The 24049-nt window shown below is 41.7% G+C and overlaps 2 protein-coding genes across 2 annotated transcripts in view; one reads left to right on the top strand and one right to left on the bottom strand.

The window, feature by feature from the left end:
• Positions 1-8042, top strand: part of SCCPDH (saccharopine dehydrogenase (putative)) — a 37371-nt gene extending 29329 nt beyond the window's left edge. Inside the window, exons 10-12 of the mRNA XM_075597070.1 lie at positions 2348-2459; positions 5574-5655; positions 7448-8042. Coding sequence (XP_075453185.1) covers positions 2348-2459; positions 5574-5655; positions 7448-7553 — 300 coding nt within the window. The 3' untranslated portion in view covers positions 7554-8042. The remainder of the gene's footprint in view (positions 1-2347; positions 2460-5573; positions 5656-7447) is intronic.
• Positions 8043-20108: 12066 nt separating this feature from the next.
• The window catches only part of LOC142492360 (kinesin-like protein KIF28), an 84504-nt gene continuing 80563 nt past the window's right edge, over positions 20109-24049 (bottom strand). Inside the window, exons 19-22 of the mRNA XM_075595007.1 lie at positions 23645-23751; positions 22541-22691; positions 21533-21735; positions 20109-20904 (exon numbers count right to left, since the gene is read on the bottom strand). Of these exons, the coding sequence (XP_075451122.1) occupies positions 20743-20904; positions 21533-21735; positions 22541-22691; positions 23645-23751 (623 nt within the window). The 3' untranslated portion in view covers positions 20109-20742. The remainder of the gene's footprint in view (positions 20905-21532; positions 21736-22540; positions 22692-23644; positions 23752-24049) is intronic.

The raw sequence follows: 24049 nt of genomic DNA, 5'->3' as shown, positions 1-24049 counted from the left end.
TATCCTGGTACCGGTGACCTTCTACAACACTGCAAGTCCTTCTGTTGGAGACGCGTGTATTATCGGAAGTGTCCTGTCCACGTAGAACCTGCAAACATCAGTGTGGTTACATTTAGTAACCGAAATGCCTGATTGACTTCATAAAATGTGAGTGTAATACCCCTTCTTGCTCAAAGTGCATCATACAATATTACACTATTGTGTGTTTTTTCTTCTCCTTTTTTTGATTTATACTTTGAGACTGTGCACATTGGAAACCCCCTCTTCAAAATCTTAGGAAGAGCAATTATATTGTAAGTTTAACCATTACACGAATTGACCTTTGTGCAGTAAACAGAATTGTTGGGTTTTAAATTACCATACCATCGACGAAGACTTTATACTGAGATTCCTCATTTAGATAACAAATGAATGACTCAAATTGGTCACATCCACTATAGCAACCTGAGTTTGGTTTATCGATAGTTTAAGTTCTTAACCCTCATCAGACTTTGTTTAAATGAGCATGGGTACAGTTGTATTTGTTTTGACTAAATACTGTATCCATAATCGGGTCTGTGTCCTTCGGTTTAACCTTTTTTATCCTCATTGCTTAATGACCTAAAGCAGGGCTGTCCAAGCTTAGGTTTTGGTGGCTACTTGCATCCTACTTTTTCCGGGTAATGCTTAGCTAAGAAAGTTGTCTATAAAAATGTAGGTAGGTAAATTACGTGTTCAATACTTAACCTAAGACTATTAAAACGTGGCTTGTTTGTACAATAGTCCTCAGGGACTGATGCTAAAAGGCTCAGAGCTAAAATGTAGAAGGAAAAATTTTTTTTTCAGTATCAGCCTTGGAGCCATGTCCAGATTTTGGAAATAACCGATGAATTGACACACACATTTACCTTGTATGCATGTAAATGAAATGTTTGTTGCTTATCCCCAAAACACAGTATGGTTTGGGAGATTGCTGGTACAAGAGATGACTTGGCTGCTGGTAATGAGACTTGCAGCACATTTAATTGATGGCTTTCCAACCTGTCCTCATTCTGTCGATTTTTGTAGGCATTACTAGCACTTCTTGGGGGGGTGGGGGGGAGGAATGTATATTTATTATCATGGCATCCCATTTGGCTATTACTGAATTAATTTGATCTATTGCTAAGAGTCACAGATATGACGGCTTTGGTATATAAGGTAGTTCTTGACTGAATGCAGCAACAACTTTGGCTCAAATGAATACTATCGCTATTAAAGCAGCAGTCCAAGCTGCGATTTTTATTATTTTCCCTTTAATATGTGCATCAATACAATACATGCAATGATAGATAATTGGCAAAGTTACCTAACGATCTGTTGTCCTGTGATCGATCAGTGAAGATTCGCTCGGGGGTTCACTAAATGGCTGTTGGTGCAGCCGAAGAGGACCAAAGATGCAAAGTTCTGTGGGGAAGATCATGACCAGGCAGTCACTAGATACAATTGGTGCACAGCTAGAGAGAGGACAGGGCTCAAAAAGGGTGTGCCAGAGTTTGTAAATGGTTGCTATAGAAACAAAAAAGCTTTTTACATTATAATACATCAAAAATGTAATTCGGTTGTTAAAAAAATAAATAAAAAAAAAATAGTACCGAACTGATTTATGAAATAAATAAATAAATCAGTTCGGTACTATTTTTTTTTTTTTTTTTTTTTTTTTTTTTTTTTTTTTTTTTTTAAATAAAACTTGAGGGATATTGCTTGGTCTGCATCTTTAAATTATGCTAATTACAACTGTAATTCTACAAGTAAGCAATGTATCAAATAGTTCAAAATGTTGTTGCCTTCTTTTCAATCGGCTACTGTTACACAAACTTAGGCTTCGCTCAGACAGGCTGCTACTTCAGCGTGCTTGCGTTCGCACCTCCGCCGCGGGCTCCTGCAGCCCAGCGATCTCTGCTCAAACTGCAGGAGTTTGGTCGTGGCGTTTGGGGGCGTAACCTCACGGAGCTGGTTCGCCTTTATTGGCTGACCAGCTCGCGTCACGCGACTGTAGCACCAAATTTCAATTTTGGTTGTGGCGGCAAAATGTCGCATCGACGACACTGCACTTTGCCGCCGGTGGAGTTTTCAGTTTGAAAACTCCCACCGAACAACCAGAAATTGCGACGGACGTGCGCACTTCGCAACGCGGCCTGTCTCAGCGAGGCCTTAATGTTGCAAATTTGTTTTCTTCTTGGTAGTGAAGGGATAAGATTATTTTTTTGTTATGCTGTATGTTTTATATTGACTGTATTGCTATTGCAGCAAGTGATGCAACATTCCTATTTCTCTGGATTACAAATCCTGTGTTTCATTGAACAATTTAATTTTGTTGTATTGGCAGATGGATGGGGCATCTTTCACAATGATATTCCTTGGGGAGGGGTATAGTCAAGGCCAAGATCCGCAGCAAGGGAAACCAAATGTGAAAATCTGCACCCAGGTTTCAGGACCAGGTAACATTTTGATGCTATTACAAGAGGGTCATGTTTCGAGCTTCTTTCACCAGCTTTCTACTGCATTGATCTACACGATACCTTCCGGATAACACCTTAGGATACTGTGCAATAGTAAGGGCTTTGTTTACCAAAGCACTTGTGTGAAACTATTGCAGAATTGATTGACCAGTCCCTATAGGTCGTTGGTGTTTAACCAATATTTTACACACTCACATCTTGAACTTGCATAAACACTGAGCAAAGCTCTAGAGAATTTTTATTTTTTTTAAACCATGGTTTGTCAATACATAAGATGTTATTTTTTTCATATTAGGAAAGCTAAAGGAGTGTCTTGATTTGACATTGAGATGTCTCTCGTGTAAATACAGAAAGAATTTGCTTTGTAGCGTGGGTAGCCATTACCAAGTACAACTATTTGTCTGGTAATAATCTGTAACTTGGCAGTTGTAACCTGGAGTGTGGATACCTAGCTAAAGAAAATACTATTCGTGCCGCTACTCTATTCTTAATACAAAATATAAATACTAAGATGTATCCTTAAGTGCCAAGTGGACAATGGTGTAGTTGTGATATTGATATCTATTACAAATTAATACATTTTAAAGTGCAAAGCGGTGAACTCGTACACAAATTGGTCTATACAATAAGATCAAAAGAGAACGTGTAGCAATGCATATCAATAGTGCAGTATATCTATATTCTAGTAGTAATAGCAGATTTTGATACTTCTGGTGCAGCACACTGAAGGCATTAGAGTGAAAAGCCAGCGGTATAGTCTCGGATGGGTAGTAAAGGATCGATCATAAATGCAGTAATGTTAAACTCGCCCTACATACATAACCCTATGGTAAGAGGCAAGGGGATAGGAGAAGGTAGCCCTATCGACTATATCTGATATTGCTCTAGATACGATCCTGATCTTTAACAGCGTATCGGCTGCTTACTGTGAGTGGCTAGCTGCAGCGGGAGCCGGGGGTTTGCAGTGACAACTCATCAGCTCCCCTGTTAATGTAGTTGCGATAGTGAGGAGTGCATATCACTAATGCATGACATCATTGACTTCCGCTTACCCTGACGCACGTTTAGTCTGGCTTTCTCAAAGCAGATTTCGTTACTTCTGGTGCAGCACTTCTGTTTAGGCTGTTTGCAGTATACTGGGACATACATACAGACTGTCTAGGATGTTTCGCCGCTGCCGTTTGACCATTAGCAAAGCGCAGCCGCCGTTGTGCCACGGGACACTTTGCCGCAATGTCAGCTTCTGCGCCCGACCACCATCCAGTGTGCCCAAACTTCATCCAGTGTGCCCGACTCTACAAGCCAGGACAGCCGAGCCCGACCGCTCACTCGACAACGATGTGTAAATGTCCTGCGCGGGCCTTAGACCGTCCGCTCCGATACAGGATATTTTAAAGATGGCGCGTCAGAACGACCTGTGTAGGCAATGTAGCTTTCCTGTACGGGACTTTTAAACATGCAGTTGTTGGAGCGGCAGTACTGGCTTGGCTTGTTGGGGCAGGACCACAGTGGACCGCACATTGCAGCAAAGTGTCCCGTGGTGAGCTGCCCTTCGTCGATGTGTTGCGGTGTTTTGGTCACGGCAAAACGTCCAATTCATAGTTACATAGTAGTAGATGAGGTTGAAAAAAGACATAGGTCCATCAGGTTCAACCTATGCTAAATTTAGACAACAGATACTTTATCCTATATCTATACTTGCTTATTGATCCAGAGGAAGGCAACCAAAAAAATCCCATTAAGTGGAAAAATGAATTCCTTCCTGACTCCAAGAATTGGCAATCGGATTAATCCCTGGATCAACATCCTTCCCATGTTTACTTATTTGGTATATCCCTGTATACTTTTCCTATCTAAAAAGATGTCCAACCTTTTTTTTTAACAAATCTATTGTATCTGCCATCACAGTCTCCATGGGTAATGAATTCCACATTTTAACTGCCCTTACTGTAAAAGAACCCTTTGCTTTGTTGCTGGTGAAATCTCCTTTCCTCCAACCTTAAGGGATGGCCCTGAGTCCTTAGTACTGCCCGTGGGATGAATAGTTCTTTTGAAAGCTCCTTGTATTGTCCCCGAATATATTTGTATATAATTATCATATCCCCTCTTAGACGCCTCTTTTCTAATGTAAATAAATCTAATTTAGCTAGCCTCTCCTCATAAGTTAGAATGTCCATCCCCTTTATTAATTTGGTGGCTCTTCTCTGCACTCTCTCTAGTTCCATAATGTCTTTTCTTAGGATTGGTGCCCAAAATTGTACTCCATATTCAAGGTGTGGTCTTACTAATGCTTTGTAAAGGGGCATAATTATGTTTACTTCCCTTCCATCCATTGCCCGTTTGATGCAAGATAAGATCTCGTTTGCCTTTGCAGCTACTGCATGACATTGGGCACTATTGCTAAGCCTGTAGTCTACAAGCACTCCTAAATCCTTCTCCATCAAGGATTCCCCCAATATATCTCCATTTAATTTGTAAATCGCCTTTTTATTCTTGCATCCCAAATGCATAACCTTACATTTATCTGTATTAAACCTCATCTGCCATTTACCTGCCCACGTTTCCAGTCTCTCCAAGTCCTTCTGAAGAGAAATTACATCCTGCTCTGATTCTATTACCTTACACAATTTAGTATCATCTGCAAAGATGGATACTTTGCTCTCGATCCCAACCTCAAGGTCATTAATAAACAAGTTAAAAATTCCTTACTGCAGAGTAGCACATTCTTTTTGTAATATACTGGATACCTAAATGACTAACATCCTTTAGACAAAGATGGCTTTAGCAAGAAAAAATATTTCCGAAATCTAAAGATCAATCAAGTACAAGTTGGATATTAATACCAGTGTTTAAAAAAATAAAATAAAAAAAAACCTGTACTATTGTATTTAGATAATCACCCCACCATTGGTTACTTTTAGTTGCTGAATAGAGATAATCCATTTTAAACATGCTGATATTAAGTGACTTAAAAGAAAAATGCGTCAAAGTTTATACCGATATAATTGTAATCTGAAAAGACACTGACTAGATTTTAATTAATTTTTTCACTTCTACGTTTCCTAATGGTTTTCTTCACTTTGCCTAATACAGAAGCTGGTTACGTTGCTACTCCCATAGCAATGGTTCAGGCAGGAGTGACCCTTTTAAAGGAACCTGGTGCTCTTCCAAAAAGGTATGTAAAGCTCATAAAATGTTCATGGGGAAGCACCAGTTGTCGTTGAACAGTTTCTGCGACTACTACTACTTTAAAGAATTGTGAAGAAAAAAAAAACACTTCACAAACTATCTCCTATCACACTTCAAGCCCATAATGAAAATGGCTCCAGTAGCGGCTCATTATCTGTAACTACTGGATTCCCGTGCCCATTTCAGACCTCAATTTGGGAAGGAATTTTTTGGCCATAGCTGCACTTTTTTTTTTTTTTTTTTTTATAGGTTTGCTTTGCAAAATTAGGTGGCGTAAGGTCCAAAAAAAAGCTCCAAATCTATCCCACTCTTACTGTTTTTTTTTTTTTCCCCGGGTCAAAACTGGTACTATGTTGCGCATCAGTTTTGCAGCCGGGGAGCCTTTAATAAATATCCATTGTGTTCGGACAGACAACCCTTCATTTCTGGAAGCCTGCAAATCACTGCTCTGTGTGGATTACATACACAGGAGTTTTTAACAGTGGTTGATTCCTTATCTTCCGATGTAAGTAAACGTAGCCAGAAAACTCCTTCCTTTTTCAATATTCAACAGCTGGCTGAGGAACCTAAGGCCTGGGACATAGTAGGTTTATCAGTGCGGAGGCGCGCTGAGGCTCAGGGAAAGCGGTGCTTTCCCTGGCCTTACACAGCGTGCCGTCTGGAGGCGGGCCAGTGACGTCACGGACCTCATTGGGCGAACCGCTCACGTGACCGGCCCTGCGCTTTGGCGAGCGCCAAATTTCAAAACTCCGTCAGACACACGCTTCCCCAAGCGTGCGGACGCGTGTGCGATCCCCTGCTAAAGCCGCTCTCATTGCGGCTGCAGGGGCTCAGTGCCGAGCAGCAGCATGGGTCAGCGCATAAGCGCTGATCATGCCCGAGGCCTACGTTAGCAGTTTTAATTTGGTCAGTGCTGGAAGAGCCTATAACACATTGAGGAGCAAGGAGTTAAAGCAGCAGATATTTTGTTGAAGGATTTTAATCATCCCATGGCAAATGCTCTTACTGGTTTGTAAATGAGAGCTTGTCCTGATCAGTGCTGTTGCTGTGATGATGGCAGAGGTGGTTCTATTCCATAGGACACAAACTGGTGCCAGAAACCTCCCTTACGGACTGTTTTAGTGAATGGACTGTAATGTCTGTCAGTGCTGGAAGCGGTGTTATGGCAGAGCACAGCTTAGTAAATATGGGCCAAAATGTAAATGGTGACTTTAAAGATTCTTACAGCGGAGCAGCATGGTTAGGTCTAAAAACACAAGTGCGAGAAGACACTTATTCTTTACCTTATTTTCTACTGCTTTGTGTATTGACCTATAGATGATGAAGACTTGGCTTTCTGTGAGCTGGAACATTTTTCCCATGAAAAATACTTTTACCACACGGGTGCTAGAATTAGGAGAATGGAGATGGGTGGTTGAAAGGAGAATGCTCCATTCATTTGCCATTCCGTTGGATAAGCAAAACAAAAAAACGTAATAAACCTGGACGTAGTTTCAAACATTGTATTAGTTGGTGCAAGATAGTATGACCATAAAAGTGAGAATTGCATTAGCGAATATCACGTATTACAACACAACATATCGGTGTAAATCAATAACTTGGTTTACCTTTATATTAAAAATATTGTCTAACTGTGCTCGTGTTTTTAAAGGCCCCCCCCCCCCCTTTTTTTTTTTTTTTCCCCTCTCCTTCCTGCCATGTAAATTTTCAGATGTGGATTCTTTTTAGTCCTCATTGTTCCTATGTTATGTAATTAGTGACCTGTTTTTGTTTCACAGAGGGGGCGTGTACACCCCGGGGGCAGCCTTCTCCAAGACCAAGCTGATTGAACGTCTCAACAAATCAGGCATCCACTTTTCTGTCATCAGCAAACCAGAAGTCTGAGAAACCTGTGACACACAGCATGTACATGCATGGCTCAGTAACTCAAAAGATGGGGCTCTTACTACCTGAAAACATGGTTACAATGCATTAAATGCTAATAGATAACACATGAAAGAATTTAAATAATCAAAAGTATGTAACAGCAGAATACTGCCTTAAGTTTGTCTTTCTGTTCTGAAATAAGTCAATAATATACTAAAACGTGACTGAACATGGTTAGAGCCCAAAATAAGCTTTGAGTGGTACAGTATATTCCTAAATTGAGTGCATGGAAGCAGGGTTTTGAAGGTAAAGCTTTTTACGGCTTTCTAGCAACTTTTTGTTTTCTGAAATGATCTATGCAGTTTCTGTACCGCTTCAGTTAAAGTACTATTTATTATATAGCACACAAGTGGCATCATGGATTTTTATCACCATAAAGTTATTCCACCGGAATCTAAGATATACCATTTGTAGTGTATGAGAAGATTAAATATATAACTAACCATTTCTTTGGCCTGTGTCTGTATTTCTGTCTAACGGTCACAATTTTTTTTTTCTCACCACCTTCATTGCACTGCCCAAATAAAAATAAAATCCAATAAACTGGTTCCTTAGTCCAGGTATCTTCTTGTAGACGGTTCAGAAAAGCATTGGGTTGTCCGCAAAAGATCCCTGTAACCTTTAACATTGCACATGTCGCACATTCTAGCAGAGAAGACGAGGCTTTTTTTTTGTTTTGTTTATCCTGAGCTGTCAGCACTAGAAAAGTAAATAAAGTGTAAATGGTTATATAGGGTGAGATAATAGTATGAATGAAGAAGAGAACCCAGGTATAATCTCTTAATAGTGTGTTTCTAATAGTGAAGGTTCTAGGTCAGGGGGTCTTCAAAATTTCAAGGAAAAGAGCCATTTAATAAAAAATAAAAAAATGGTGTCCCAAATATTCAGTGAGCCGCAACATATCCATGAATATTATGCTCTCACACTCTGAGGTGTATATACTGTATAAGCATTAACTTCTGTACTGTCACACACTGGGCCTCGCATGCCGGTGTGCGTCATCACAGAGAGGCCTGGTGTGGGACACTGTAGGAGGAAGGCCAGCAGCTGGGGAAATGCCCATCTACAACAAGAGGCCTGACCACCATTCCTATACATAACTAGTTACTCCGTTGGAATATTGCCATCCCCCTATCACGGAGTTGCCAATACTTTGCAAACCTGGCAGAGGGGGCTTCTCATTCTGCTCTGGGCTCGTGCGAACTTTGCCCCTTTGCCGCTTAGCATGCCCCTCTTACCTGTTGCCGCTCAGTCTGGGCAGGTTGACATCTTGCCAAGATGGCTTATTGAAGTTCTCTTCCCCTACCAAGCAAGCTAACAAATGGTTTAACACCTCCATATCCTGGATTGCCTTTGAAGCTTGGAGGGTGGAGTAGCCATTCTGTCTCCCATGCAAATGGATTTTTACCCCATACTGAACATTACTGTAACTTAAAAACATATAACTCTCGCCACCTTTATACCTGGTGAGAGATGTATTGAACCCAACACTGGGTCCTTTGGATTGTGGACATATACCGGGGTACCGAGAATGTGAGTCATTCACCTGCCCGGTCTTACTATTCAGGTCTGTGCTGAGGCAGGGAGATTTGGCGGTGAGCTGCAAACCTGCTTTCTAGGATGGATTTTATCTGGTGGTCTGTGTTCCTCGTCCTCAGGAATCTTGGGGGATTCCTGAGTAAATGTTTTGTGGTAACCCGCAACACTGGCCCCCTGAAACTCACGCCCTGCACATCTCCGCTGGTTGGCACTCCTGGAACACTAAAAATACACAAATCTTTATTACAAATGCAGTTATATGGCATTGTATGTCTTTATTTCTATATAGCACCATTAATGTACATAGCGCTTCACAGTAGTAATACACGTGGTAATCAAATAAATAACAGATAATATAAATAACAGGTCATGGGAATAAATGCTTCAGACATAAAAATAACATTAAGGAACAGGAGTCCCTGCTCCGAGGAGCTTACAGTCTAATTGGTATGTAGGGAGAACGTACAGAGACAGTAGGAGGGAGTTCTGGTAAGTGTGTCTGCAGGGCTCGAAGCTTTATGTATCGTGTGTCCAGTATTATCCACAGTGCTATTCATATGCTTGTTTAAGCAAGTGTGTCTAAAGGTGGATAGAGTGGGTGCTAGTTGGATATTGAGGGGAAGGGCATTCCAGAGGTGCGGGGCAGTCAGTGAAAAATGGTTAAGACTGGAGAGGGCTTTAGATACAAAGGGGGTAGTAAGAAGACATCCTTGAACGCAAGAGTCGGGATGGTGCATAGCGTGAAATTAGGGCTGAGATGTAAGGCGGGGCAGAAGAGTGTAAAGCTTTAAAAGTGAGGAGAAGAATGGAGTGTGAGATACGGGATTTGATCAGAAGCCAGGAGAGGGATTTCAGGAGGGGTGACGTGGAGACAGATTTAGGAAAGAGTAGCGTGATTCTGGCAGCAGCGTTTAGGATATATTGTAGGGGAGACAGGTGAGAGGCAAGAAGGCCGGACAGCAGGAGGTTATAGTAATCAAGACGGGAGAGAATGAGGGCTTGAGTCAGAGTTTTAACAGTCGAGCAACAATGGAACGGGCGTATCTTAGTGATATTGCGGAGGAAAAAGCAACGGGTTTTAGAAACGTTTTGAATGTGAGAGGAAAATGTGAGAGAGGAGTCGAGTGTGACCCTAAGCAGCATGCTTGGGCTACTGGGTGAATGATCGTATTTCCAACAGTAATGTGGAAGGAGGTAGTAGGGCCAGATTTGGGAGGAAGTATGAGTAGTTCTGTTTTTGCCATGTTGAGTTTAAGGTGGTGGAGGGCCATCCAGGATGGTATGGCAGAGAGACATTCAGAAACTTTGTTTTGTACAGCAGGTGTAAGGTCAGGTGTTGAAAAGTAAATTTGTGTGTCGTCTGCATAGAGGTGATATTTAAACCCAAGAGATGTTATTAGGTCACCTAGCGAGTGTACAGAGAAAAGAGAAGAGGTCCCAGGACAGAGCTCTGGGGTACCCCCACAGAGAGATCAATAGAGGAGGAGGAGGTGGTGTTAGCAGAAGAGACACTGAAAGTACGATGGGAGAGGTAAGAAGAGTTCCAGGATAGAGCTTTGTTCCGAATACCAAGTGTATGGAGAATGTGAAGGAGAAGAGGGTGGTCCACGGTGTCAAATGCTGCGGAGAGATTGAGCAATATGAACTGTGTAATGACCTCTGTCTTTGGCAGCATGGAGGTCATCAGTTATTTTAGTGAGGGCTGTTTCCGTGGAGTAAGCAGTGCGGAAGCCAGATTGTAGAGGGTCTAGGAGAGAATATGTGCCATGATTGGTTTGAAGAGCTGCCCCCCACCCCCTCCACAGAAAATGTTGTGCCCCCAAGTTTACACACCTGCTCTAGAGCACCACCTTTCATATATTGCACTTCTCACAACTCCCACTCTATCTTTATCCTAATGTAATTTTCACTACCCAGTCCTCATTCACCAGTCAACACTAAACTATTAGTGCCGCCTCTACTATTTATATTTGCTTCTTTCAAACTGCACATTTTTTCTACCAGCCTCATTATTCCTCTACCTCCATTTATCTCTACCTCCATTTATCTCTACTTCCTTCTCCAGTGCTCATTTTATATGAACTCCTTTCCTATCTACAGCCGCGGCCCCTTTTATTTAACACTTCACCCATATTTTCCGGTGACTTTTTCCGAATGCCACACGCTTCGCCGTGTTCATGCGGCGTTCGTGCCGTATTCATGTCGCAATCATGCCGGCGTCAACCGCGCTTGATCTGTTTAATGAGTGGTTCGGATTTAATTGGTTGCAATTCTTCGCGTATCCGCCAGGTGGCAGATATTCATGAATTGTAATGCGCATGCGCTTCAGTAATGTGTCGACTTGCAGGTGTTTAAAAAATACCACAGGGGTCCTTTGTGAATTGGCCTTGCTACTGAAGAAGTTGTACAACATTGTATCTATTTAGTTGTTTCATAATAAAAACTAAATGCAAAGTGTCTGGTGTTCTATTCCATTGTCCAGAGAGGTCCAGAGATGAGTACACCACTGCAGTCCGTGTTCCTAATGCCCAACATAACGTACACTTATTTAATATGGTCAGCAATTAGTTCAGCAGATGATAAGATGGCTACAGTTGGTCAAATTTATCAATAGTTTATCGAAAATTATGACTTGCAAATTTGATAAAGGGCATTTTTGCTTGAAACTAGTTGGTGGACCCCTGCTGCGGCCTAGGGGGGACCCATTTGTCCACTTTTTATGTAATAAATCTATTTTGTGTTGCTAAAAACCGTGAGCCTCCTTCTGTTACTTTGGGCAGTGCACTGCCTTATTTTTCTACTTTTACAAATTTTCACCAGATGCTCTGGGGTGGAAGCGTGCGATAAGGAAAAAGTTATGTATCGATCCACGTTTTTTTCGTATTGCTCCTGCACCCGGAGTTACAGGAGGAGGGTATTAGTTTGTTGCCCCTGAATTTTCCAGTATCTTTGATCATGGAGAGTTCAAAAGGCAAAAGATCATTGTAAAACCAACTAAGAATCGTCAGTCCCAGGCAAGCAATGCGCCAGCACCGGCTTCCAATAACGGTCCGACCGTCTGTGAAAACCTGCTGACCGGCAACCCTTGCTACCAGCCCCCGCCTGGATACCTGTAGCCTGAGCAGGATTTCTCGTACAGATACCAGCAAGCTTGCATGTACCAAAGGGATTTCCAGCTTCATCAGCTGTCAACTACAGGTCTAGCAGGCCTGCTGTCACCTGTCAACTACATGTATAATCAAGACTACGGGACTGGCAGTGGCTCGGTGCTAACCGAATGGCAAAGTCTATGGTGGGTACAGCTGCCGTATTTTATTCTTTTTTGAAATATCAATATCAATGCACAGTACAGCGATTCTCCTGTAATCAATCTCTTTGCTTATGGTTATTTACTGTAGTTCTTTTAGTCACAAATCGCCAAACTTTAGTCCAGCAATACGTAGCAGCTTCTACAATAGATTGGTGGACAGCTAGGTGCATGCGTATTGGAACCTTGTTGAAACGCATACTGTATGCGTCTCATCACATCTAGGCTCATGCGTGTATGTGAACAAGAGCCGATTCTGGAAGCGGGTGTTCTTCTGTGAGCGGGTGTGCTTGTGGCGGCAGGCGAGGGTAGGTTGTCTGGGAGGATGCTTTCCTCCTGTCTTGGTCGCCTTGTCAGTGTTGTCTCCTGGCGTGGTCTTGACGGGGTTGTCATCCTCGTCAACGGCATACATGAACACATTCTTCTGATGGAGGGGGTGCGCTTGGTGATGGGAAGTTGAAGGTACCATTCATCCCATCCATGCCACCCTCCTGCTCCGGCGTCTGAGATACAGGGGCATGAACTCCAAGCAAATTATGTATCCCTGCTATGTCAGTCTCGATCTTCTCCATCCATTGATCCATCTTCTCCATCCGTTGATCCATATTTAGCATGGTCTCTAAAAGAAGATCTATCTTTCCCAGCATAGAGTTCCCAGGGATATCGACACTTAACAAATTCAGCATGCGGTCCAACAAGCTGGATCTTGTGCATGGGGTGCTGTGGACATCTGGGTGGATGGGTGCATAAGAGAATGAGATGAGGGTTCCCTGGAGATAAGCGGCTGCGTCGTCGAGGAGTGATGGAGAAGGTGCCCTGTGTATTTCCGGGAGAGAAGCGGCAGCGACGGCTGATGGAGAAGGTGTCGTCTGGGTTCCCGGGAGAGAAGCGGCAGCGGTGGCGAGGGCTGATGCAGAAGGTGACCATTTGTTTTGCTTTGAGTGTACATAACCGAATTTCTTCTTGACATAATAATGCTTCTTTAAAAGCTTACCTGTAGCCTTTGGAGTCGTCAGAAGGTTTTCTTTATTAGTCTTAGCCTTTCGCTTTGGCCTGGAAACGGCTGCCACCTTTCGCTTTTTCTGCATGACAGGCACGGCAGAGGCGAGTGGGTTCCTGCATCCGTAGAATCGGGGCTGATCCATGGAAGCAGATGGCACAATGCAGTATCTGGACAAGGGCAAGTTCAGATACAGATCATCGAGTGGGAGGCTATGCAATGTGTCACCTTTTATGCATGGCGACGAGGTGCAGGTGTTAAAAGTGAGCGTATTCTAATGTGACTCATTAAAGTATAAATACACCATCCATTTTGTGGATTCACTGCACATTGTATACACATCGACTAAACATCGAATATACATTCTTGTGCTTGTATTTCTTTCTACACGCAGCGATGCCTGTTAAAAAGGTTTCTAAGGATCTCAGCATGAGAATAAAGGAGATGTACACGAGAGGACAATGAATTGCGGATATTCAATGCTGGCTAAGTACTTCTGGCCTCGTTGTACCAGCAGCAACCGTGAGCTATCATGCCCACGGTAAGACCAAAAAAGTCAAGAGGACACCAACGGTAACTACCGCGTAAGTACTGTACTACTGTATACTGTATACTGTACAGTAATTGTCACTCACTTCATTATTACTCATTATGACTCACGCACTCACAACCCCCCATTTCAGTACACAGTTTACTCACATTGACTCACGCACACACACACACAAAGTACCGTTAATATTATATCTGTTATATATATGTTATATACTGTACTGTATATCTCTGTTATACTGTATATATACCTGTATACAGTACAATATTGTTATCGCAGTATATTTATTTAACTATATTCTATACAGTATCTATTATTATTGTTATCGCTGTATATTTATATCTCTATTCTATACAGTATCTATTATTATTGTTATCACTGTATATTTATACAGTATAACTATTCTATGAAAGTAATATCTATATTTGGCCATACTGTAGACCTGAGCATAAATTATGTACTGTACCTGTACTTGTGGCCTACTGTAATGTACTGTTGTTTTTCCTTTAAACTGTAGGGAGACAACTGTTCTGGTTGACAGAATAAGTGAAGAGAATGATGAGAAGAGTGCCTTAAGGGTCAAAGACACTCTGCAGAAAAATCACAATCTAACCGTATCAGAGACCAGCATTAAGAAGATGAGATGCAGAATTGGATGGAAATATGGACTTATGAGGTTAGTACTGGACAGTACAGGAGGTGAAAAGTGTGGTTTAATAAACTGTACTGTACCTATAAAATTATTCCTTGTCATTACAGAGGGTACCGTATGATAAGGGATGTCAACAAGATAAAGAGAGTGGTCCAGGCACAGGCATGGATCGACAGTGGCGAAACTTTTCAGGATTGCATCTTTACTGACGAGTCTACTGTATCTCTGGAGAGATATGCAACCTTTTTTATGGAATGCAAAGGTGGCAAATCTATGAAGCCGCGTCCAAAACACCCAGTGAAGATGCATGTGTGGGGTGCGATCTCTAGGCGTGGACCAGGATGCATCGTCATCTTTGATGGTACAGTATAATAATCCACAAAGTTACATGCTGTAGCCTTAAGCACTGTACTGTACTACTGTAGTGTGCATTATTTTGAGCACTTTTCTTTTCTTGTTACAGGAATCATGAATAAAGCGTTTTTTCCAAGAGCAAATAGTGCCTGAGATTGTGGAATACATCACACGTGAATTCCCAGATGGTCACCGTTTCTACCAAGACAACGATCCGAAGCACACCGCGTCAACTGCGCATATTCTTGCCTGTGGTATCAACTGGGTGAAGACGCCAGCGGAGTAAGTACGGTAACCGTGTCTCGTTTTTTCCCACTGTTTACTGTGTATCTCTTTAACTAATTCTCCTTTTTTTCCCCTCCAATGACAGATCGCCAGACTTCAATCCTATCAAAATTGTCTGGCATCAGCTGAAGGACCATATCCGAAAAGAGGTGAAACCCGCAAAAAAGGATGAGTTGGCGAATGGCATAATGAGTTTTTGGAACGATGTGCTCACCGTGGAACGACGTCATAAATATATCGACCATATTGCGACTGTGTTGCCCATTGTGATAGAGCGTAATGGGCAAGCATCAGGAAGGTAGTATGGTAAGTACAGCATGATACAGGTAAGTATGGCACAGATTGTTTTACCGTATACAGCATGCACTTTACTGCACTCATTTTTAATTTTTAGAGAGCTGCACTACTAATCTTGTTACAAAGTATTTTACAGTATAGTCGTTTCAGTATACAGTAGTTTGACAGTAGTAACTGCATACAGTAGTCCAATATGGAGTAGTTTTATTGTACACAATGCAATTATATGCACTTAACTGCACTCATTTTTTTCTTTCCTTTTCAGAGACAGCTGGCTGCACTACAAAAGGACCGGTGGGTGGGGAGGGTATCATGTGTAAATTGTGTGAACTGTGCGTATAGTGTATCTACAGTCATGATTTACACAACCCCCCCCTCTCTCAATGAACTACAGAATGCAATGTGGCCATGACGAACAAGAGAAAGACTAAAAATTTGTAGTACTGTTTTTATTATTATAAATGTGCATTATTCATGATTATTTGAATTTTTCATTCTACCATGATTATGCACCGGCCCTCAAATTTCAACTGACAGAAGAACTACAGTACACTACTGTACATGTACAAAGAAGATAAACACTGAAAATGATTATTTGTATTTTTTATTCCTGATGAAATAAAATAAATATTTCATTACATTCACATTTTTTTTCTTTGAACTTTAAATTCACTGTGAATGTGTGTGTGGGAGGGGGGGGGGGATTCTTCAAGAAGGCTTACATTTTTATTCATTGGTTACATTTTTATTCATTGGCTAATCAGATTAACATATTCAATTCGAGAAGTGCGCATGCGTTACCGTAAACAAAGCCTCAAAGGGTTGGGGGGGGGGGGGTCATCATAATGGATTAGCCAAGCATTTGAAAATGAATGTGAAGTTATACACGCATGCACATTAATGATCAACTAGTTCCCTTCCCAAAGAGGATTACACGCAGGCGCAGAGATGTGACACCAGGCTCGGCTCGGGACGATTAAAAGCACAAAGCCAAGCATTTCCAAATGAATGGTTTGCGAGAGGTCTCGATAAGAAGTTGAAATCCTTGAGCCTTGTGTATGTCTGCGCGGGGCAGGGGGTTAAAGCTGCATGAAGGATTAGCTGTACTGTACATAGTTACATAGTAGATGAGGTTGAAAAAAGACGTAGGTCCATTAAGTTCAACCTATGCTAAATTTAGACAACAGATACTTTATCCTATATCTATACTTACTTATTGATCCAGAGGAAGGCAAACAAAAAACCCCATTAAGGGGAAAAATTAATTCCTTCCTGACTCCAAGAATTGGCAATCGGATTAATCCCTGGATCAACATCCTTCCCATGTATACTTATTTGGTATATCCCTGTATACCTTTCCCATCTAAAAAGATGTCCAACCTTTTTTTTTTTTTAACAAATCTATTGTATCTGCCATCACAGTCTCCATGGGTAATGAATTCCACATTTTAACTGCCCTTACTGTAAAGAACCCTTTCCTTTGTTGCTGGTGAAATTTCCTTTCCTCCAACCTTTAGGGATGGCCCCGGGTCCTTAGTACTGCCCGTGGGATGATAGTTCTTTTGAAAGCTCCTTGTATTGTCCCTGAATATATTTGTATATAGGTTATCATATCCCCTCTTAGACGCCTCTTTCTAATGTAAATAAATCTAATTTAGCTAGCCTCTCCTCATAAGTTAGATTGTATATCCCCTTTATTAATTTGGTGGCTCTTCTCTGCACTCTCTCTAGTTCCATAATATCTTTTATTAGGATTGGTGCCCAAAATTGTACTCCATATTCAAGGTGTGGTCTTATTAATGCTTTGTAAAGGGGCATAATTATGTTTATTTCCCTTCCATCCATTGCCCGTTTGATGCAAGATAAGATCTTGTTTGCCTTTGCAGCTACTGCATGACTTTGGGCTCTATTGCTAAGCCTGCTGTCTACAAGCACTCCTAAATCCTTCTCTATCAAGGATTCCCCCAATATATCTCCATTTAATTTGTAAGTCACCTTTTTATTCTTGCATCAAAAATGCATAGCCTTACATTTATCTGTATTAAACCTCATCTGCCATTTACCTGTCCACATTTCCAGTCTCTCCAAGTCCTTCTGAAGAGAAATTACATCCTGCTCTGATTCTATTACCTTACACAATTTAGTATCATCAGCAAAGATGGAGACTTTGCTCTCGATCCCAACCTCAAGGTCATTAATAAACAAGTTAAAAAGCAGGGGCCCCAGTACTGATCCCACTCATGACTTTAGCCCAACCTGAAAAAAGTTCCATTTATGACAACCCTTTGTTGTCTATCCTTTAACCAGTTTTCAATCCAGGTGCATATATTATTACGGAGTCCAATTTTCTATATTTTGCTCACCAACCTCTTGTGTGAAATCGTATCAAAAGCCTTTGCAAAATCTAAGTATATCAACTGCATTACCCTGGTCTAAATTCCTACTTACCTCCTCAAAGAAACAAATAAGGTTAGTTTGGCAAGATCTATCCTTCATAAATCCATGCTGCCTATTACTAATAATTTTGTTTTCTATTAGGTATTCCTGAATATTATCCCGTATTAAACCTTCAAGTAGTTTCCCTACTATTGAAGTCAGGCTTACAGGTCGGTAATTTCCCGGTTGTGATCTAGCTCCCTTTTTAAATATAGGCACCACATCTGCTTTATGCCAATCTTGTGGTACTGTAGTTCAAAGACATACAGTATTTTCAACAGGTAATCATAATGTTTTGATCCCCACACCCCCAAATCAATAAAAATCATATAAAGCATGTGAATGACCAGTGTCGCATTAAAAAGCTACAGTTCCGAAAGAATATCAGAATAACAAGAATTTTTATGCAGGCACATATTTCTGGAAACGAAACATAAACAACAAAATGTTTTATTTTTTTTTCCAGACTTGAACTTCCACATGAATGTGAAGTTATACACACGCATGCGCATTAATCCTCAACTAGGTCCCTTCTCAAAGAGGATTACACGCAGGCGCTGAAATGTGAAACAAGGCTCTGTACATTATACAAGCAGGAATGTGATGACAGGTTTGCGATGATTGAAGCCAGAAACCCATCTAGCTTTCAGAAAGCCATCTGGCTGGGAGAGGTGTTCTGTACTGTAGATAAGAAGTTGAAATAGTACTTTAGCCTTGTGTGTGTGCGGGGGCGAGAGGGAGAGCGCTGTATGCGCCGAAATGTGATACTGTAACACGCCTATGTGTTTCAACAATGTTCAAATGAGACATACAGTACTGTACGGTACACGCATAATATAAAAAGAGTATGAAAACAAGTAAAAGTACTGATTACAAAATACTGTAATACAGTACATACAGTACTGTATAGAAATGTGATAATTTTATATTCGAAGAAGACGCAACGCTATATTTTTGTTGTAATACTGTATATTGTAAATCTTCCATTTTACAAATACTGCGTGCGCACACAGACATAATGTATTAGACTTTTAAGACAACAGCTCGCGAACGCCAACCTGTGTTTTTAGACGGTATTGCAGTATAGCAGACAGCGCTAAAAATCAGAGCGCTAACATACCGGAAAGCGCTCCGGAAAAAAAGAAAATATACCGCATCTGGCCGCGGTTATCAGAGCGCCGCGGACACTACACAGCTATACCCCATGCACTAAAACACACCCTTATAAATTCTACCAACACACCCTCTTTGTTTCCATGCTTCTCTTCCTTGCTTCTGTGGATATCGCTCCCAATCCTGGTCCCTGCCTTATTTCTACATGCTCGTGGCGTCTCCCACATACAACTGCTACTCCTGGTATCAACCCTTCTAACCTCACCCATCCCCTGTCATCCTCTCCCTTGTTCCTGTGCCCTTTGGAATGCTCTTCTCTCTGTGCACAACTTATTTTTCCTTGCTCTGCTCTTTGCTGTAACTTTGCTCACTCAGTGTGACTGCATTAGCAGCTGCCCTCTCATCATGGCCATTCTTTCTCCCACACTCTGCACCCTGATAGAGGAGCCCCATACTTCCATCCCTGCCATCATAAATCCTTCCTATTCCGCCCTCTCTTTTACCTACTTGGAGGCTCACGCTGTCCTGCCTTTTCTCCTCTCCCTATTGTGGTCATCTGTCACCCACCTACATCTACTCATCCCCCTTCTGTCTTCTGCTCACACTTTCCCTCCTCACTCTGAATCCACTGAATTGTAACCCACCGCTCTGCCCAATTTCGATGGAGAAAATTAATACATATACATTGGATGCATAGGGATAATTTTTACCTATAGAGCAGAAAGTGTTAAAGCAATATGCCTACACTAGATCCCTCTCAAAACTGCACTCAAAGTGTAGAAAATATACTCAGACTTAGTAAATCATGGAATCTCAATCTTCCTGATTAGTAATACCTCGAAGGAACTGACAAATATAAAGAGTATCTTACTATTACACGGAAAATAATAAAACTTTAATGATATAAGTAAACACAACGCAAGTGAACATATATACAGTGATCACATAAAAAATTAATTAAATCTATTTTAAACACTGCTGCTAGAATCACCTTACTCTTTCCTAAAGCTGTCTGTGTGTCTCCTGCTGAAATCCTTCTCCTGGCTTCCAGTCAAATCCCGTATCGCACACACGCTATGTACATTAATGGCGCTATATAAAGACATGCATACATGCTGAAGCATACCACATTATTGTACCTTCATACCTGCCTATTAGCAATTACCCAGTTCTATGCTATAACTATACTAGCTACATATAAAGCAGCTTAGCACTAATACACTGTGCTGAGCACACAGCACAACTAGTGTATGTCAGTATAGTTCCATGCTCTGATTAAGCGGCCTTCATTCAAGGTATAATTTTGGTGTGCACACTATTAGATATATACTTGGGTTCCTTTCATCTTGATTTTTTTGTCTGTTCCTACACTACAATATTTTTCAAGTATACCTCCTAAACCCTGTGTGTAAAGATACCAATGTTGGTACAGCATAAATAGTCTTCCATACTGTAGCAGTGGCACTGGCTGTTCTGTTTGTATTTAGATGGTGGGCATGCATTTATATACGCAAAAGCAAAATTGTACAAAGCCTGGTGAAGACTGTGCTATCACAATTTATTGGAGTGACAGATAAGACAAGTGGAACAGCATAAAATATGGCTTTGATATAACTAAGTCTTGCTGGATGCTGTACTTTCCCTTTTTTTCTTAACAATAAGTGCAACATCATTTTTTAACTTGCAGATGCAACACTCAAGTTGCTGCCAAAAGTCCTTGAACATTTGTGACTGTTTCTCAGTAAAGAGGCGCAGCATATAAATGTTTTCTTCTTCCTGGGAAAGAGAAGAAGAATTGCACCTTAACAAAAAAGGCCCCAATTAATAACCATTTTACTTACATCAATAAATATATTGGCGAGCTCATGGAATAAAAGCAATTGCCGCCCGTAAAAATGTTATGCCAACCAAGATAGACATTAAGATGTACTAATTTGGTCATAGTCGCAACAAGTGGAGAAACCGTTATTTAGTTGTAGGCTTTCTATTAAATGCAATGAGAAGTGGGTAACACAATTAGAAGTTACTGCATCGTTAACTACTTTCACAATCCATTCCTCAAGCCAATGAGACTGATACTATTTTTGTCTGAATATAAACTATTTCAATATTTTTTTTTTTAAATAAAAACGGAAGTTCATACAATCTGGACAATGTTCCTGTCTGTGTAAATGAATGAATTCCAAACATTTTGGTACTGCTGAGATTATTGCCATGTCTCTTTGCTTTTTTTTTTTTTATTCATTAGGCACAAACCAATTACTTAGGTAACACCTGTAATTAACCACATCATTTGTACCATTTTCATATTTTCTATATTGATATAACCGTGCAGGCCATATTTTTCACTACTCATCTAGTTGCAGTTGCACATAAAACTATGAAACCGGGCACGGTTTCTTACCGGAGGTTTGTAGTGCTTCAGCCGTAGGAAATGTCCCCTAATTGTGTTCATACTTTGATAAAAAACTTTAAGAGCTTTAGCAAAATCAGCATCGTAGCTGGTCCTATGATTAGACCGTTTCCCAGCCTCTTTTGATGGAACCAAACTGAGTGTATGGTTAGCAGGACTTCCTTGGCAAGGTGGGGATCTCCGTTTGTCAAAACCTAAGATACAAGAATCAGCTGATTAGTTCGTTGAACAGAAGGAATACGGTGACCAGATTGCTTTTGTTGTTCTGCCGTATGTTTGTCTGTTTCAAAGTGCCTCCCCCAAAATACAGTACACTTTACTCTAATGCCCTCACAACTTTTTGCTGTGTTTATCTAGTCTAGTCTCAGCTTAATTTGACTAAGGAACTAATGTCTCCATTTTCATTTGCAAGAGTTAGAGGGCATTAGATACAGTAGCTACACAAGTCATTTTTTGAAGTACGTATTGTGTATTTATACTCTGCATTGATTTATGCTGGAGAAAGTACATTTTGCAGGGTTCCACATTTGGTATGTTTTATAGGTGGTTACCACCTCTTTTCAGTCCCTCCCCTTCCTGCCCCCCTAAAGCAGTGGTGCGCAAAGTGGGGGGATTTTTTTTGGGGGGGGCGCGGGCTGTTGCAGAGGGCCCACGCTCTTCCCCGAGGCATTTAAATTAAATGCCGGAGGATCGCATGAGGCCTATGCAACACACCTACCGGGGTTCAGACGCGTTGCTGTGACGCGTCGCCATGGCAACGCGGTGTCATGCGGAATGATGTTACACGCCTGTCTCCATGGCAAGGGGTCACGTGACTCCGCGGCATCATTTGACGCCGCCAAACCAGGTAGGGGGGCGTGAGTGGAGCAGGCAGGGGGCACAGCTCCAAAACTTTGCGCTCCCCTGCTCTAAAGCATGTCTGTGAAACTCCTCTTCTTCCTTTGGCCATGCTGCTTCCATAATAAGTTTGCTGGATGCAAACCATTAAGTGTCACTTACCTTCAAGTTTTCCTGCATCATATTTCTTCAGTGACTCCTTCAGAATAATGTTCTCCTCTCTCAAGGCTCTGTTTATGTCCCTGAGAAGTTCAGTCTCTTGTTCTAACTTCAATAACTTAAGGTAGAGCTCTGAAATGTGACTGTTTGAACCCTGAAAGGCAAAGAAAAGGCCTTTAAAATTCATTTGTGATTTCATAGATCAGACCTGCACAACATGCGGCCAGCGGCGGCTTTCCCCCTCCTCCTTCCTTCCGAGTCCGCTCTCCTCCCCCCCTCCACCCCCCCCCCCCGAGTCCGCTCTTAGGACTGCAGGGTAGGAGCGCGCTCTAGCAGGCACTTTCGTGCCTGCTGCTTTCTAGAGCAAGAGCGTTCCTGCAGTCCTGTCTGATCTACCGCCGCGAGATGATGTGAGGTACAGGGGGGGGGGGGGGAAAGAGGGGGGGTTATTTGAGGTACGGGGGGGCCTGATGTGTGGTGTAGGGGGCCTGATGTGTGGTGCAGGGGGGTTGATGTGAGGTGCAGGGGGGTTGATGTGAGGTGCAGGGGGGGTTTATGTGAGGTGCAGGGGAGTTGATGTGAGGTGCAGGGGGGTTGATGTGAGGTGCAGGGGGGAGAAGGATGTGTGTGGTGTGCAGGGGGGTATTGTGTGTTTGTTGTGGAGGGGGAGTATTGTGTGTGGGTGAGGGGGAGAGATGGGGGTATGAGGGGGAGAGATGGGGGTATGAGAGATAGATGGGGAGTCTCACAAAGGTTGATGATGAGGGGTGCTGGGGGAGATATATGAAGATGATGATGAGGGGTGCTGGGGGAGATATATGATGATAGGTGCTGGGAGAGATTGATGATGAGGGGTGCTGGAGGAGAGATGATGATGATGATGATGATGATTTTACCCATGCGGCCCAAATCTGTTTTCCTTGGAGCAGTTCGGCGCTTCTCACTTAACGAGTTGTGCATGCCTGTCATAGATGGTCGTATGGCATAGACTGCACCTCTAACCAGTATTTGTTATTGGTAATGACCAAACATATTCTTGAATGAAAACATGCAATATTATAAGTCACATACTATTAAAATTGTAATACAATATTAATATTTACTTACAACCAGAGCTGAGGTGGAGGTCAAAGTTTTCATGCTGTCAATTATAATTCTGCCTTCACTTGTGCATTCTGTTTGTCGCAGAGACCAGTCAAGTTCAGAACAGCCTCCTGTAATACATACACATTGCAATTTCAGACCCATGTAGCTATACCTGTTTTTTGTTGTAAAAGTTTATTGGGAAAACAGTTTCAATGAATGGGTATGGGGAAGGAAAAGGGATGGTGATAAGGGTGCTGGCAATCATCATGTGTTGACATTACAATTGTCTTGATTCATATATATATATATATATTTCATCCACAAATCAATTAAATATAGGCACACTCTTCCCCAGTGGAGGGTATGGTAAGTTTATTAGCTATTCTACAAACACTCCTCTTTAAAAGGTGTGTAGTAATATGTCTT

This window comes from Ascaphus truei, chromosome 4, assembly GCF_040206685.1.
Source record: "Ascaphus truei isolate aAscTru1 chromosome 4, aAscTru1.hap1, whole genome shotgun sequence".
Taxonomy (NCBI): domain Eukaryota; kingdom Metazoa; phylum Chordata; class Amphibia; order Anura; family Ascaphidae; genus Ascaphus; species Ascaphus truei.
Note: the sequence above shows the minus strand (reverse complement) of the source record. Positions and strands in the feature narration are given on the sequence as shown.